We start from the raw sequence: 16,702 nt of genomic DNA on the forward strand, positions 1-16,702 counted from the left end.
ATTATTCAAATCATCATCATTATCATCATTATCATAAATAACAAACTCCCTTCTTCTCTGTGAACACAAGCTACCAGCAGAAGAAACTCCTGCTCTTAAAGTCCTCCACATTTTAACTCCCATTCTTAGATTCCTGATGCACTTTAAATAAGAAAAAAGAGAAAGTCTAGCTCATGTCTCAAAAGGAAGCCTATATAAATGTGCAAGAAACGTATCACAAACACAAATGATCCAATAACTGGTTTTACATTTCGGTGTTTCAGTATTTGGCTTGCACAAACACCCTGAAGCTGGAGTGGTGGTTGATGTACTAGACAAAGGGTAACAGAGAGGGAGTGCTGTGAGGAGTGCTGTGGGCTCTTAGTCTGTGCCTGTCTGTCTGTCCTTCCTTGTTCCCTCCCCTGGTTGCTGACCTCTTTCCTACCTTAACATCACCACCCTCCCACCCCAGCCCCAGCCACATTATTGCTGCTAATTTTCAAAACCAACACAGGCAATCAAAATAGTAGGAACAGCTAGTAAAACCATCTCACACATTTTTCTCACACATGAGTTTTCTAAACAAACAAAAAATATGATTCAAAAATCAAAAAGGTATAAGACTTATTTTCAAGTATTTTGGATAAGCTGATACCCTCAGATCACACCTTACAAACACTGTTATAGATCTAATAGATTTGTGCCTCAATAGGCATTGAAAATTAGCTAAACTGATATTCAAAATGCCTCTATTTTAAAATAAAATGTCATAAAGCATTAAACTGAGAACTTTTTAAAAGCTTAACGTAACTAGGATTATGCGTTCCCTATAGTAGCATGTTACTTTTACATATATGACACATTTTTACTTTCATTTTTTTCTACAGGCTTTCTTAAAAAGCAAGATACAATTTTCATTTTTTACTTGTATTTAGCATCAAATACTAGTTTTGCTCTGTGATTCATAGCAATAAAGATGTTCCATTATTTTGTAGTTACATTGATCATAATTTAACAATTAACTTTTTAGTTGACCATTTTTAAACTAGATATTGTATTATGTCTGTGGGTTGTTCCTTGGCTAGCCTTGGGCTGGGCTTTGTAAATCTCTAGTACTAAAAACATATGCATGTTCCTGATTTAAAATGCAAGCCTTCCATAATTACACTGCACGCTGCAACTGCTCTGCAGTTATCCAATTTTCAAACAATATGCAGTTTTACAGGTGAGTTGAGATTGTCTTGCTTGTCTTTGATTCCATAAATGGTGCTTCAGACTTTGAAATGGGGTACCTAACTTACAAATATTTTCTTCGCTTCTTTTTGAGAGGGAAACACAATATGCAAATTTCTGGCATGCTGACAACACTTTCAACAACTTTTTACCTGACATGAAAGATTTCACTGGAAAGGCCTGTTTTCTCTCCTTTGAAAGATTCCTAGATCAGACTCTAATAAAATCAAAGTCTGTCTTGTGTGTATTTATGTTCCCACAATTATAAAACCCTACTGATGTTTGGAAGGAATCAAGAACAGGGATAGCCCTAAACTTTGTCCCAGGGATAGCACTAAACTTTGAAATGCTTCACGAGAAACCAAAAATATATATAGTTTACTGGATCAAAACTATAGTATACTCTAAGATCACTGATACAAATCCAATGTTGAATCAGTCCTATAAGCTGTATAATTTATAGTAATTCACTTGATAGAAGTAGCTCAGATTAATAGTTTGAACTGGAGTTTCTTCTAAATAGCTGAAAATTATAGATAAATTATCAAAGAAGACAATTTTTTAGCAGTTTCCGTCACTGTTTTTTCTTTATAATTAAATCGAAAATAACTCAGCAACTGACCTTTTAAAAAATTTATTGTCTCGGTGGCTTTGTGACTTATTCTGAATATTTTATTATTCACTTCAACTTGAAGTGATATGGTATAATTTTGGAATGAGAATTATTTTGAAGTATTCTTTGAACTTGTGGTTAAATCTCTACACTTCTTGTTAGGGTAGAGTTACAAGGAAGAGCTTCTAGATGTGTTTGTTTTTAGGAAGGAAAGAGGACTGGAAACAACACTAAAATTAAAGTTACTCTCATCCCCGTATAATTCTTTAAAAATTATTTTAAGGGTTGTAGCCACCAGGCATTTGGGCCTGGAAAACTACAAACCTAATACGTATTCTCCCTACTAAAGCAGGTCCATGAAACTCTACCCTTAGCAGCAGGGTTGGGGAAATTTCTGTTGCTCTTCTTGTCTGTGATATACGGTGCAAGGGTTGGCCCGGGCTGGGTCCACCTGCCAGCGGAGTTTAAAGTTTCTAGGGCTCCGAGGAACACAATGATTTGGATCAAACGGGCTAAATGGGAAGCAGAGCATTTCTGCTAATCAAGGAAGCCGTCCTTGGAAATCCTGCTAAGTCAATTATCTTTTCTATGCGTCCACGCCGCGCGGAAACGCCCGACCGACCTCCTCTTCCACTGACCAGAAATTCTTTTTGACAATCAAGGATATTCTGAAAGGTTGGAGACGAATGCTTGGAAAATGAAACGACCCGGGAATGTGATCACATCATTATTTTGTGTTGGGTAGGGCCAGATGGGCTCCCGGTCAAAGACTCAGGGATGTGAACCCATAGTTTTATAATGCGAATTTTCTCCCCATAAAACTAAAGCCGATTTCATTTCCCTCTCTTTTCGTTTGGTCGGTAGTACTTGCTTTATCGCCTCTGCGGTATCAGCTGAACTGTGCAGTGGGGTAGCCAGAAAGGACGAGATGAGGCGGTCTGGCTCACCCTAGGAAAGTGTCGGAGGAGTCGCAGAGGCCGGGGGGCTGCGGCGCGGCGCGGGCTGCGAGGATTTCAGGGCGGTCATGGAGCGGACGGTGCGCTCGGTCCGCGGAGGGTAGAGCCCGGCGCGCCCGGAGGCGTCTGCAGGTCTCGCCGCAGGCTTCTAGGCCGTGGCTGCCTCACATCCACTGCCGTTCAGTGCCATTATCACTACTGTCGAAAAGTCATGGAAGACGGCCCGCTCCCGGACCTCAGAGATATCGAGCTGAAGCTGGGGCGCAAAGTACCCGAGAGTCTAGCGCGCTCTCTCCGCGGGGAGGAGCCGGTGGCCGGGGAAAGAGACAGGGACCCCTGCGGGGAAAGCTTCGCCACCGGCGGTGGTGGCTGCAGTAGGAGCAGCAGCTGCTGCAGTTTTCCTCCCTCCTTGTCGTCCTCCTCTTCGCCCTCCCCAACCGCCGGCTCCCCACGACGTAGCCACTCCAGCGCCCTGGAGAGGCTGGAAACCAAGCTTCACCTCCTTAGGCAAGAGATGGTAAGTGTGCTGCTGCAATCCAGGGGCTCAGGGCCCAGTGGAAAGGGGGTGTTGGGAGAATGGGGATGGGGCTAGGGCGGGGGAGGCGAGTGCTGCAGAGTGCTGGGCGCGTGGGAAATGCGAGGTGGGGGAGCGCGTCTGGAGGAAGCTGCTGCAAAGCTTGTTTACCACAGACTTTGCTCGGTCACGGCGGTTTGCTAGGACCGCGGAGGCTGCACTGCCTTGTGTGCTTTCTGGTAGCGGTGATTATCCGTGGCCAGCACTTTTTAGCAGCGGGCCCAGGTTCCAGGCGAGTTGAGATTTGAGGTTCTCGCAGTGGTCTGGGGCCTGCTGTGCGCGCCTTTTACACTTTCGATAGGTTCAAAAGGTGGCTCTGCGCGGCGCCTTTACTGCTGAAATGGTTCCTGGTTTGCCGAGAGGTGGCGCAGCGGGGTCCTCGCCACCTTACGCGGCTCGCTAGTCCGCCAGAACCGCTCGGCCTCCTCGCCCTCGCCCCACCCCCATCCTACCCCACCTCCGTCCTCTTGATGCCGCAGCTGCAGCTGTTCCAAGGCCACTATGGAGCAGATTCCCCACAGCTGGTTCTGAAAACAATGGTCCATTCGTCCTTGATGTGCTTGTGAATAGCTTGTTCCACCTTTTGATCCAGGAAAGCAGGTGTTCACCTCCAGAACTTCTGCCTCCGTCCTCCATCCGCAATTATTTTCCCTCTGTTCACACATGTTCAATTAACCATAGGACAGTGGGTCAAGAAGAAGGTCTGATAACACTGTGCTTGTCATTCTGGATTATTTAGATCAAAACACTTATTTATTTGGGTTGAGTTCTTGGGCAAGTCACTTAACCTTTATAGACTTCAAGTTAGTTTTACAGTGATGAGCCGTGGAAGACTATCTCTTCCTGAAGTCCTTTGGAGAAAATGGCCACAAACCAGCATCATTTTCTACCAGTTTGAGGAGAAGCAAGGTTTCCATAGCGAGTGGCCCTCTGGCACATAGAGTATGCTGATAAAGATTTGCTACCAAGAGACCTGGTTTACTAGAGATTTTGTTTAATTTCCCCATTTTTCTCTTTATATACTTGGAAGAGTCCTAGAGAGAATAAATTACAAACATAAAATAATATTGGCAAGTATTTTAGTGGAAAAAGTCGGGCTTCAGAGGTCATGTCCTATGTTAGAACATTAGGAGGTCACTATAAAAGTCTCTCACTGGATCTTTAAGGCTGGTCTATGTAAAGACTTAGTTTTTATGCCACAAATATCCGTTCTCTTCCCACTAGGAATGTTCCAGATATTGAAAATGAATATATGTCAGTATATCACATTTATTTATGAGTATATTTACATGTGAATATATATTTATGTACTGTATGTGCTGCAAATGATTTTACTATTATAGTTATAGGTTCAAGTATACAAGTATATATACAAGTATGTTTCAAGTATACAAGTTAGACATGTTAGTCATTCAATAAGTATTTATTAAGCATTTACTATATTTTAACATTTAAAATTGCTGATTGCTGAAAATGCAAAATGAAAAAGTCAAGAAGCTTGTCATTTCTCATCTGTACTATAATAAGCCAAGTATGTGTTGAAGAAATCTATAGAGTAAGGAAAAAATGCGGTCATTTTCAACAAATAATATCTTATGGACATATACTTTTCTCAATGAAACTTTCAGCTGATAAAAATCTATTTCTCCAAATCAGATTTTGCCTTTTATAATCAACCTACTAACAATTAAAACAAAAACAAAAAAAAGTCGATAACAACAGCAATAGCAGATTGCAAAATTGACATTGATTGTATTTTCTATGTGAAGTTTCAGTTCTATACTGAATTAAGAATAATTTATATCTGAACAGATTTTTTTTCCTCAAACTTTGCACGCTAATAAATGTTTCCATTGAGCAAAATATTGGCTCTAGGAGTCTCAAAAGGAAGTACAGTCCCTCCCCAAGACCATTTCACCCTATTTTATATAACTCTTTTGAATCCTCAAAATCTAGCTTCAGCACAACTGCAAAGCAACAGATTTGTTTTCATGTGGAGTTGGCAATTTCATTATAAACACTGAAAAAATGCACTTGTGCAGTTTTTCCTGTCTTCCCCAAGCAGTATTTTGAGCTCTTAATAGATTAAGCTTTGACCTGCCCTCAGTACTCTTTCCTAAGCAATACCTTAGCTATGCACAAAGCAGTTTAAAGACTCCTAAAAAGAAGCCTTTTTCCCCATTAGAATGGTTATAGAAACCGAGGACCCAGGAGAGGATACACTTGCAGGGACTGTTAGCCTCAACTCTTAATGTTGGGTACTCACTATTGATTTCACCATGGTCTGTCATCTCATTCTACTGTCTTAATGGATACTCTCCCTAGTTCTTGTCTGTAAATGTTACAGTCACTGCTCATCAAGATCTGTGAGATGAGTTATAAAGCAGACAAGCTGAAAAAGATTTTCAAGAGCAATGAGAAATTGCAGTGGTCCAGCTTCTTAATGATTGAATGTTATAGCAACTCAAATAGCGTCATCTGTAAGAAAAGGAAAATATTAGAAAACAACATTTATAGGTAGGATCATTTTGGGGATGTTTTGGGATGGAGCAAATTGTCCACTTGTGAAGTACTTTTTTTCCTTCCCCTTTTATTTAGAAATAAGGAAATTTGACAATCTGATAACCAAATACAGAGATACACTCCGGAAATTTATGAAATAAATATTGGGCTTCTCATATAGCCTGCTGAAAAGTTGTTCACTTCATTGTGTATCATATCACCTTATCCTAAGGTTAGACTAGAAAAAGGAGGAGTTTTTCCACTTTTTTGAATGACAACACTGTGACCCAGCAAGTGGCTGAGGAAGCAGGCCACCATTACACAGCAAATGGGATAACAGAATCACCACTTCCACTCATTTCATCTGATTCTGGATACTCTGCTTTTCTTCTATCTCTGTGCATATTCCAGTACTTTGTCTTCGAAATACAGTATAGCAGTCACATGTCTGATGTTTCACTACTGTGTAGAGTGATGGAGGAGCCACAGACATAAGCCTTGGGATTGCTTTAGGTATGGATTCATCCAGACTTGTTTTTCAAATTTTCTTAGGAATGGCACCTTATTGATAATTAAATGTTACTATAAGTTTAAAAACATCTCATAGAAAGTCTTTTTTCAATAAATGTAAATAATCTCTAGCAAAGCCTGTCTTGGCATTTAGTAATACTGTATCTTCTTTACAAGCTATAGAGGTTTTGGTGTTATTTCAGTATGCCTGAATCAATCATACTTGTAGTTTGAAAGTGAAAATCATTTCGATCAGCTTACTCTGGAAGAAGTTTGAAATACATAAAATAGTGATGACCATCACTAAAGAATAGGAAATTGAAATAGGGACCTGAATGTATTGCTCCAAGTCAGTCTTCCCAGATGATTGCCATTCAGAAACTCAAAATATAGCTTGACATGGAAAGTGTACTCTCTGTCATCCCATATCCTGAATTCTATTGAGTTCTGTGCTATATAAAGACAATTTACCAATCTTTGGATAGTGAAATGCCAATATGAAAATTGACTCAAAAGTACTATATCCTGATTTCCGTATTTTGGGCCGTGGTGTATATAGCAGCTCAGTAATCATGAAGCACAAGAAACATCAAGTTAGTTCTTTATCCCTTTTTACTATTAGTCAAATATAGTATGTCACCTGATCACTCACTTCCTGTTTTGTTTCCTAACCAACAACTGGGATTAGACACATAAATGCACATATATGCAGAACAAATGCATACATGATGATAGAACACAAATCAATATTTAAAATTCTTTGAAAATGGTAGAATTATATTTGACCTTTATTGACACTTTTTCTTTTTCTGTTGCCTTTTCTGTCTTTTAATTGACTTGCTTGCTTTTGTACTGAAAAGAAAAAATAAAGTCATTTAAAGTTCTTTAGAACAAGTTAATAATTTCATTAAATTAACTTCACAGTTGCTTCGTGCATGCTGTAGTGTAGGCTAGGAGATTATTATCATTCAGATACCTTTAGGCAGAAGCTTAAAAATGGAAGGCATCTTCCTTGATGAATTCCAAAAGATAGCAAGAAAGATAATATGGGAATATTATTTGGCCAGAGAAAGATTACAAACTACTGTCTCAGCAGGTTCCTGATATCTTGCGGAGATCAGATACAAGCTTTGAGACAGACATAGCTGAGGAGATAACTAGCAGAAATGTGCCTGGTGCAAGAAATTAAAAGTATCAGTAATTATACAAAATAAGGTCTTAATATCAGGGATAAGAACACCAAAGGAATGAGGGAATCTAATTTGTAACAGTGGTTTCTGTTGTCTTTTTGCCCATGGAATATTAATGAACTTACTTAATCTAATAAATAAATCTTGTTGAAGCATGTGTCCATAACCAGTGGATCCCAGATTGGCACCAGAGGAGACACAGGTGGTAATGTCATTCTGATAGAAAGACATAATTTAGAAGACTTACACATAACTTGAAAATAGAAAAATCTCAAAATTGATGCACCTCTTCCTGTATCTAGGAAAGCATTTTGGAACGTTTGTGCGAAGAACTGTTTCTAAAGAAAGATTTGTCCTCTGTTAAGGTTACACATGTCTTCCTTCCATATCAAGAAGACTGTGTACCGGATAGGAATCTTTAAACTGAAGAAGTTGATTTCTAAGATAACCTAAAAACATATATTTACCTTATATTGTAGTGATGAGTGTGCCTTCTGTTGTACTGATGAATCACAAAAGATTTTTTCATACATTCAAATTTAATTAAAATACTTCTTAAACTGAGATTCTAGCAGATAGCTCTGAGAGTCTTGATCTTGTATTCTTTTCAAAGCTCTTCCTCCACTACTCACATGGTAGCCATTCAGTTTGGTTTGGTTTGGTTTGATTTGGTTTGGTTTGAAATCTTCTTAGGTTTCAGGGCCAGATAAGCTTAGGGTTTCAGCAAAGTCTAAAGCAGGTCAGGGTACAAATTAATAGGACTCCACTGACTGCCAGAACCATGAGACTGTGGAGATCTTCAGCTTCTCTCCCAGGGCAGAAGGGCCTGTCCAGCTCTTAGTGGCTCTCACACCGATCTTCACTGACTAGGGGTGGCATTAGGGAAGTTATGTCACCACTCTGGGACTACACTTTCCTGGAGCAAGGCGTAGCACCGTCTCTGTTAAGGCTGTATGAAAATTGAATAAAATATTATAACCAAGCCACTACAATGTAGACTTTTACAAATAGTAAGGAAAGAGCAGTGAAGGGCATTATATTAATGACATGGTTCGTCTTTTGATTGTAGACAAGTAAGTTTACACGGCTGGTGTTCTCTGGGATTGCTGAGGCGTAGGCACTGCTCCTCGCAGGTTGACTGCCGCTAAGTCCTAAGATCTATTTGTCCATGTTTCCATGCAAAGCAAAAGAGAAATATGTCGACTTTTCCCAGCACAAGTACAGCTGAAAAGCTTGATTTTAGCATTTATTACAAACATACAGTGTGCCAAGCCTATTGTTGATTACATATAGCAAATATTAAATTGTAGACCCTCATGTCAGGTAGTCCAATAAATCTGAGGATTGGAGACCATTATTCATTTTCTTGTAGTGACTCTCTACAGTATGTAAGACATTCTATTAGTGAAATGTTATAATTTATTATCCTATTGAAACCTTAAAATTATCTTTTAACAAAAATAATTTTTACAGTTTTATACATGAAGCATTGAGGTCTGTTGAATTTAATGCTTAAAATAATAAGAGGATAACTAAGATTGAGGTTCAGGTTTGAGCTTTTCCCCAAGCCTGTGCTGTCTACAACTTTTGCACTATTTTTCAGTTTTAGAATACCTTGGCATTAATGTTGACACCCAGAATTAAATATAGCTATCTGCTCTTTTTCTGGAATTTCAATACATTAAGCATGTTAAATCCTGTGCTTCTTTACTGTAAGTCCTCCCAAGAGGAAGAAGCACTACATACAGTCTCTGATTTAGGAATACTCAAGATACAAATGAACATAACCAAAACTACCTTTGTCTTAACAATGATGTCCATGCATTTTGCCATTATTACTAACCTTGTCCTTCCACTCAAGAGCTGCTGTGGAGGACTCCCAGCCCTAATGAACTGAAAGCTCAGAGCTCAGCACTGAAGCTCACTAGTGTTCATGATTCGAGAGTTTCAAGAGCTTTCCATTTCTGTTCCTTAGAGATTAGTCTAGGATAAAATTGGAACCTCAGATAACTTGCTAGAAAGAACAAGAAACTGAGACTCCTACATCATGGTTTGGATTTGAGCAGTATTTTCAAATCACTGTTCTTCTAACAGGCACCTAACTACCCTGTTTTCCTGACGTGATATTTGTTGTCTAGCACTGTTTCGACTTTCCAGATATACATTGTTTATGAACAGATGCAAATTGCTTTTATAGAGTTCACAAAGTTAAACAAGATCATATTTTCAGACATATTTCACAGGTCTTTGTCTTAGACTTCAAAATAAAATAATTCATTTTTAAAGGATAAAATTTTGCACTGGATTTTGAATGTGGTCCTGTCTTATGCTTATTTTACAAATGAAACTTTGGGTGACAGAAGTTAGATTACTTGACACAGTCACTGTATGCGGAAGACTGAGGATTGCCAGTGTTCATTCCAGAGTGAACCACTGTGAGTGTGGCTGCAGGCTGGATCCAAACTGCTCCCAACCCCTTAACCCTACACTCAGGGAACGTGACGTGCCCATTGATGGTGAATGAACATTTTCACGGTAATTTCATCACATGTCTACTCAATATATCTTTTTGTATTTCTTTTAAAATATTATTACTTCTTCCTTACAAAATTAAACACCTGCTTTCTTATTGCAAAGCTTCAAAAATCAAGACATATGTAATAAAGAGAAAAAAAAAAAGTTCCTCTTTATCCAATACTGTACTTCTCATGCTGTTCCCCAAAGGAAACTGCTGCTTACAGCTTGGGGTGAATCCTCTCTTATGATGTGTTTTCTTTGCTTATGTGTATATACACATATATACTTGCATAATGTTAGTGTGTTTGGATTTCATCTCTATTTTACATGACAATTTATTATGTTATCTGGCATTTTTGAATGATTGCAATATGCCAGATAGTGCTCTAAAAAATAAAATTGTTGGCATATTAATATCTACTTCAGTAAACTCATAAAAATTTTAAAACCAACATCCCAAACTGTGAGTTCTCTCTGATACCTCAGGGTTATCACCAGTGAAAGCCTATTGACATAAGTGTCCCTGGTGTTTTAGCAGAACACTTTTACAAGTAACTGGACTTTTCTGTACGAACTTCTTGCTTTTCTGCCCATCAAACAAAGCTTGAGAATAAAACTGAGAAGGAAGTAGCCCCTTCATGCTGTAGTTTTATTTTTCAAGGTTACTCTATTGTGAAACTCACCTGGCACTCCCTTGCTGAATATTTAACCATAAAATAGTTTCTGTTGGTTTCTAATGATATGAAGCTTCTTTTAGTCCTTTTCTAATTTCTTAAAAATTTGAATTAGAATTAAAATGATGCCCATGCTTGCTAAAACATGCAAATGGTATGAAAAGATCTTGTATAGGAAATGTTTCCCTAGTGATAATTACTGAATAGATGCAAAAATACCTAGTTTTTCTATAGCTTTAGCTTTACAGTCATATACTTATACATCTATAGTTTAAATTGAGACTCAGGAGATCATGTTCCAGCTTTTTTCTAGGTTCAATAAATTATCTTCCGTTGATTCTTTTATGTGTATTAATTATACACACACACATTTTGCTTTAAAGCACAACTTAGCATTTTAACTTTGGTTTGATTATTGGTGGAAGAAAAGAATGAAGGGAAGGAGGGAGGAAGAAGGAAGGGAAAAGCAGCATTCAACATCATTTATTTTGTAAAAACTTTGCAGTTGATAAGCCAGAGCCAGAATAAAACATCTCTAGAATCAGAGAACTGGAGAGTGGATGGTAACTTTACAAATCAACAGTGATGGCGAACCTTTTAGAGACCAAGTGCACAAACTGCAACCCAAAACCCACTTGTTCATCACATAGTGCTGTCCACAATGCAGTTAAACCTGAATATCCCATGCCTAGCTGCTGAGGCATTTGGCTCACGTGCCAGCAGAGAGGGCTTTCCGTGCCCACTGCAGCATGAGTGCCATTGGTTCCCACCACTGATCTAAACCAGTTCTCCACTTGGATCCTAACTGGTTGATTATTGCTCTTTGTTTGAACATCCTCAATAAGGACCTCACAGGTTTGCATGGTAGATCTTTCCATTTTCAGACTCCTCTACTGATTGCTATCTACTGATTGACAGTTCTAATTTACATCAATGAACAGATTCTGTCATCATACCAGTACTTGTTCATAGGCTCTGTGCACTCCTAACTTTAGAGGGAAGTTCGATTAGGAACACAATAAAAGACAGCCCAATGGCTTCTCATATTTGTATGAGAAAATCAAATACGTTTACGCTTCCTTGCAGAAAGAGAAGAAAATAGCAATGTCCTACACTGCCAAATTAAAGAATATTATGCAGTCTCCTGCTCTGCTGGGGGTAGTGAGTATTGAAAAGCACCTCTAGAGATAAACTTGATGCTGTATTTTTAAAAAGAATAAGAATAATGATATTCCTTAACTTACCAATTCTGGTGCCAGTAATGATACAGCAGTTTAACTTGAGGGGAAAAAATGTTGTTTATGTGTATATTTAGCGTTTTGTATGATTAGAAAACACATTAATCTAACCAATAGTACTAGCTAGGTTATTTCTGTGCCTATGGTAGAAATTTTTGTACATATTAAAATTTTGTCATTAAAAGTATTTATGGAAGAGAGAACTGGTTATGGATATATACTTGCCTGAAGTAAAATATAGGAAGAAAATTCCTCATAAAATCAACAGTGGTTAGTGGGTTACAGGTAATACTTTTTCTTGTTGAGCCCTGTATTATAGCGTTACTCTGAAATATGTGTATATTGCATTATGCTAGAAACTAGGGAAAGAAAAGTAGAATTTAGAAAATAAGCAATCAGGGAGTATGGGCTTTGTAATAAGTTAAAACTTAAACCATGCAGTCAACAGCCCTGCCATTTTCCCTCTGATTGTCTTTAGGTACATAATTTTTTTTTAGGTACATAATTTTAAAAATGTGATTAATATATGTGAACTACCTAGGAGTCTACATCCTAAATAATAAACACTCATTGAGAGTTTATGACTTTGGCTTTCCCATTTTATTAGTGGTTCAATTCTTTGACTTCTATTGAAAAAGATGAGATTAGAGATTTTCCCCCCCCTATTTGTTTCTCTTCTTTTCATTCTATTTCATAGTAGGAGCTGCTTTAGCATGTAAAATAATTTGTTTTACTGCATATACTCTTTTGACTAAATCTAGTAATCAGCATCTCTGCACAAACTTAACATCTGGAATAACTAGTGTCCAAGTGAAAACTGATTTCTTCAAGCCTGGAACATTCTCTCTATAGAATGAGTTAATAACCAATAGAGCCATCAAGATTTTAGTCACAGTGGCTGAACTAAGCAATGGAAAGATTTACTGTAAGAAGGTAAGAGAGTGGACAAATATTGTCAAATATTTACAAAAGATTCTATCATCTCTTCATAGCAGTTTATGACAGACTCATGCTTTCTACCAAAAAGATTTTGAATAGAAACAATGGGACTCATTTAAATGCTTATATAGGTATTTAGAGAGAAAATAATCCTTGCCAACATAAGAAAAATACAAATAAATCACAGATAAAACCCTTTGATTAGATAGCAAATATGTACAAGTCAGAAACCATATTCTAGTTTTCTACAATTTCACTTAACAATTTATAAAATTTTACTGCAAAAAAACAATGCACAGGAGCCACCAAGTATAACTTAATTTTAGCACTTATATAAGTAGTTTTGGTCACACTATAAAACTAAATGAGTGTTTGGAAGACTAAATACTAAGCATTGACCAAATCCTTCTACATTTTAAGTATATTATTGTTTAAAAGATATTTAGAAGCCTTTGGGGGCTAAAGCTTTCCACAGAATGGAACCTAAGTCTTCACTTTCTTGTTATGCCAAATTTTAGTTTTATTTTCCAACCTGGTTAGTAATATTGCCCACTCTTTTTCTCCTACAATATAATCACCTTAAAGACAGCAGTTATCACTGGTATTTCTCTAATGCCTGACCATATATTTTGGGGACTAAATGTTTATATAATGCATGAACTAAAATACACTTCTAGTTTTTGTGCTTAAAGTCCACTAGCAACTTTTTTTTTGGAATGAGGCAAAGAACTCAAGGCTCATTTGCCTCTCGACTTTAAAGCCTTGTCACTTGGAATTTAGTTTCCCGATTACAGAAAGTGTGAAACACCCTTCATGACCTTATCGTGACAGCTAGCTTCAGAAGTAAAATAATACTTGTTCCTGCATATAAATGGTTTGGGGAGAATTATTTTGGGGGTTCAGGACCTTCTCTACCTTAAGGTAGTGCCAAACTTAGGAACCACTGTGCTCAAGAGGGTTAGCAGAGTGTAGAAATGAAAGGTCATCGTTCCTCTTCACTCATAAGGATATTTTAAAAATGTGCTTACTAGGTATTGTGGTCCTCTTTTCATACTTTTGAGTGAGACTCTGAGGCTTCACATAAAAAGTAATCTATATCATAGTGTGCTCTATAGGATTTGACTGGAAACAAATCATTTAATTTGGCAGCAGACTTACCAGTGGGATGGCATTACAGCAACAACTCTCCGCCCATCCTTGGCATCGCTCTCAGTAGAGAATGGCAAATGTATGAGTATAATGTGACTTGGGGCACTTTGCACACAAGAGGTCTGAAGCAATTAGCAAGCATGCAGCAAGCATCACAGGAGGAGAGCAAGACTGGGTTTCTTGACTCTTCATTATAGAATTCTGAAATTGGTAGCAGCTTAAAGAATCAACCCATTTTTATTTTACTTTGAAATTAGATTAAAAATAGCCATGAAATATTCTGGTGTTGTAACTAAACCAGCTACTGTACATGTTCATTTCTCCTGATTTTCTTTATCCCTAAATAAACATTTTAGAACGCTTGCTTTACTGCAGACATTAGTCTGACCATCTTTCTTTACTATGTGGGAATCCAATATTTTGAATTTCAGTCTCTCATTTGTATCATACATATGAGAAATTTCAACTATAAGAGAGATTTTGAAAATGGTTTATTTTGAAATAAGTTTAGATTTCACATAAAAATTTGAAAATAATCACTACACACGAAAATCACTATATATATCTCACCTAGATTCACACAAATGTTAATATTTAACATTTACCCTTCTCATCCTTCCCTCCATCTCCCTGACTCTCTACACACTTTTTCAACACACACACACACTTAAACACTCTTCAGCTTTCTTAAGAAATGAAGAATGATACCACTTTGCCTTTAAATACTTCAGTGTGCACATACACAAAACAATAACAGTTTATGAGGCATAAATGTTTTCTCCCACTCCTCCTGTGTACATTATTATGAAACTAATGACACAGTTGACTTACATCACTTTTTCCTGCTGCGTTCATACCTATCAAGAGAATTTTTTCAACAGAGTACTGCCCTGCCGAGTACTGCCAGTGGCCGTCACATTAGAAGCCTACCTGGGAACAGCCTCTAATCAGTTGTTAGACTTGTGTCTCCTTGAAGTATAGCAAAGCCAGTTAGAAGAACAAGCTCTCAATCTCACTTTCCTCTTGACTTAATGTTGGAAATTGTCATCTTACTAAGTCCCCTTATCACCTAGGGCTTCTGATACACATGGATGTATAAAATAACAACTTGAGCCAGGCGTGGTGGCTCACACCTATAATCCCAGCACTCAGGAGGCTGAGGTGGGAGGATCGTTGCGAGTTCCAGATCAGCCTGAGCTACAAAGCGAGCTCAAGTCCAGCCTGAACTGCATAGCCAGACCCCGTCTCAAAAAAGACAAAATAAACAACCTGGAAAATCTTGTTCCATAGATGATGTTCTATAAATATAATTTAATTATTGGATGAAGTAACAAGAATATTGTTTTGTAATATTTAAGCAAAGCAAGTATTCTGAGAACCAGAGAAATACACAGGAGAAAGAAATAATTTATGTATTCTTTTGTCTAAAAAATACTGCTCACGTGAATCATAATTCTATGTTTAACATGTTTTGCATAGTATATAAAGCACTTTTATTTACTGTGTATCTTCTTTCCTCAGTCCTGAAGTTATAAGATTACAATTAGAAAATGAATATACTATTTACAGCATATATCTAAATATATTTGTAGCATATATATGCTAGGATATGGAGTTTGCTCTCTAAATGCATCTATTAATAAAAGCATTCTGCCTGATACTATATTTGCTTGAACCAAAAGAGTAATGAATCAAGTTATATTATCACTATTACCATGATTCACATAAATATAGTTTTTAAAATTCAAGTAAACTTCTTTGGGGGCTTGCGTTTAATAATAAAATTCATATATTAAATGAACTCTTGAAAACTATCTTATTTTTAATTTGACTAGAATTAATGCTTATCAAGAACTGTGGTAAAAATATGGTCCTGACAACTCTGGAAAATGAAAGAGTACAGTTTTTATATTTCTGCTTCATAGCTTTGAGTTTTTTGCTTCAGTTTTAAAATTTGCTGTTGCTTTGCTTTGCAGTGTAGTACTTGTTGCAATTAATCCTTAATGTGGAAATGCCAGGATAAATACATGAGAAGAAGTCAGAGTGAATAAAAAGGCTAGTGTCTTCTCTGTGTGTGCGTTTTCGTCCATAGGATAAAATGAGCTAGAATATTAAAAAGACTGTTTTGGTAGACATTGGACCTATGCCCATCAATCCAGACTGTGTGCTGTCTTAATAGAGGCCAAACATAAATAAGGACTTAGAAGATCATAAAACTTCTTCCTCCGTGTCTCTTTCCCCATCATCCAATTATCATCCTTCATGGATGTCTTGGGAAATTATAAATTGATTACCACAGCAAAACAGGATGCAGCATGCTTTAGGATAAACTCCTACTATATGAAAATGAAACTTGAATCTTCCATCACAATGCCTAATACAAAATGGAACTATTTTCTTATGGTTTTTGTAGTGATGTGATTTAGGTCCGCGATGGCGAACCTACGGAATGTGTGCCATAGTGGGTGCGCACAGAGCTAGGTTACCCTGGCATCAGCCCAGGAGCTAAGCAAACTCCAATACAAATATGTCCAATTAGATATTCCAGTTTATTTGCATGATTGGCACTTTTTGATAAATAAATGGGTTTTGGGTTGCAGTTCGGGCCTTTGGTCTCTAAAACGTTTG

The 16,702-nt window shown here is 37.5% G+C and overlaps 1 protein-coding gene across 1 annotated transcript in view; it reads left to right on the forward strand.

Moving 5' to 3' along the window:
* Positions 1-2,286: 2,286 nt before the first annotated feature.
* The window catches only part of Lurap1l (leucine rich adaptor protein 1 like), a 51,086-nt gene continuing 36,670 nt past the window's right edge, over positions 2,287-16,702 (forward strand). The window contains exon 1 of the mRNA XM_003472268.5: positions 2,287-3,298. Coding sequence (XP_003472316.1) covers positions 2,993-3,298 — 306 coding nt within the window. The 5' untranslated portion in view covers positions 2,287-2,992. The remainder of the gene's footprint in view (positions 3,299-16,702) is intronic.

This window comes from Cavia porcellus, unplaced genomic scaffold (assembly GCF_034190915.1).
Source record: "Cavia porcellus strain 051 isolate PalLab524CR breed Dunkin Hartley unplaced genomic scaffold, mCavPor4.1 scaffold_1, whole genome shotgun sequence".
Lineage (NCBI taxonomy): Eukaryota > Metazoa > Chordata > Mammalia > Rodentia > Caviidae > Cavia > Cavia porcellus.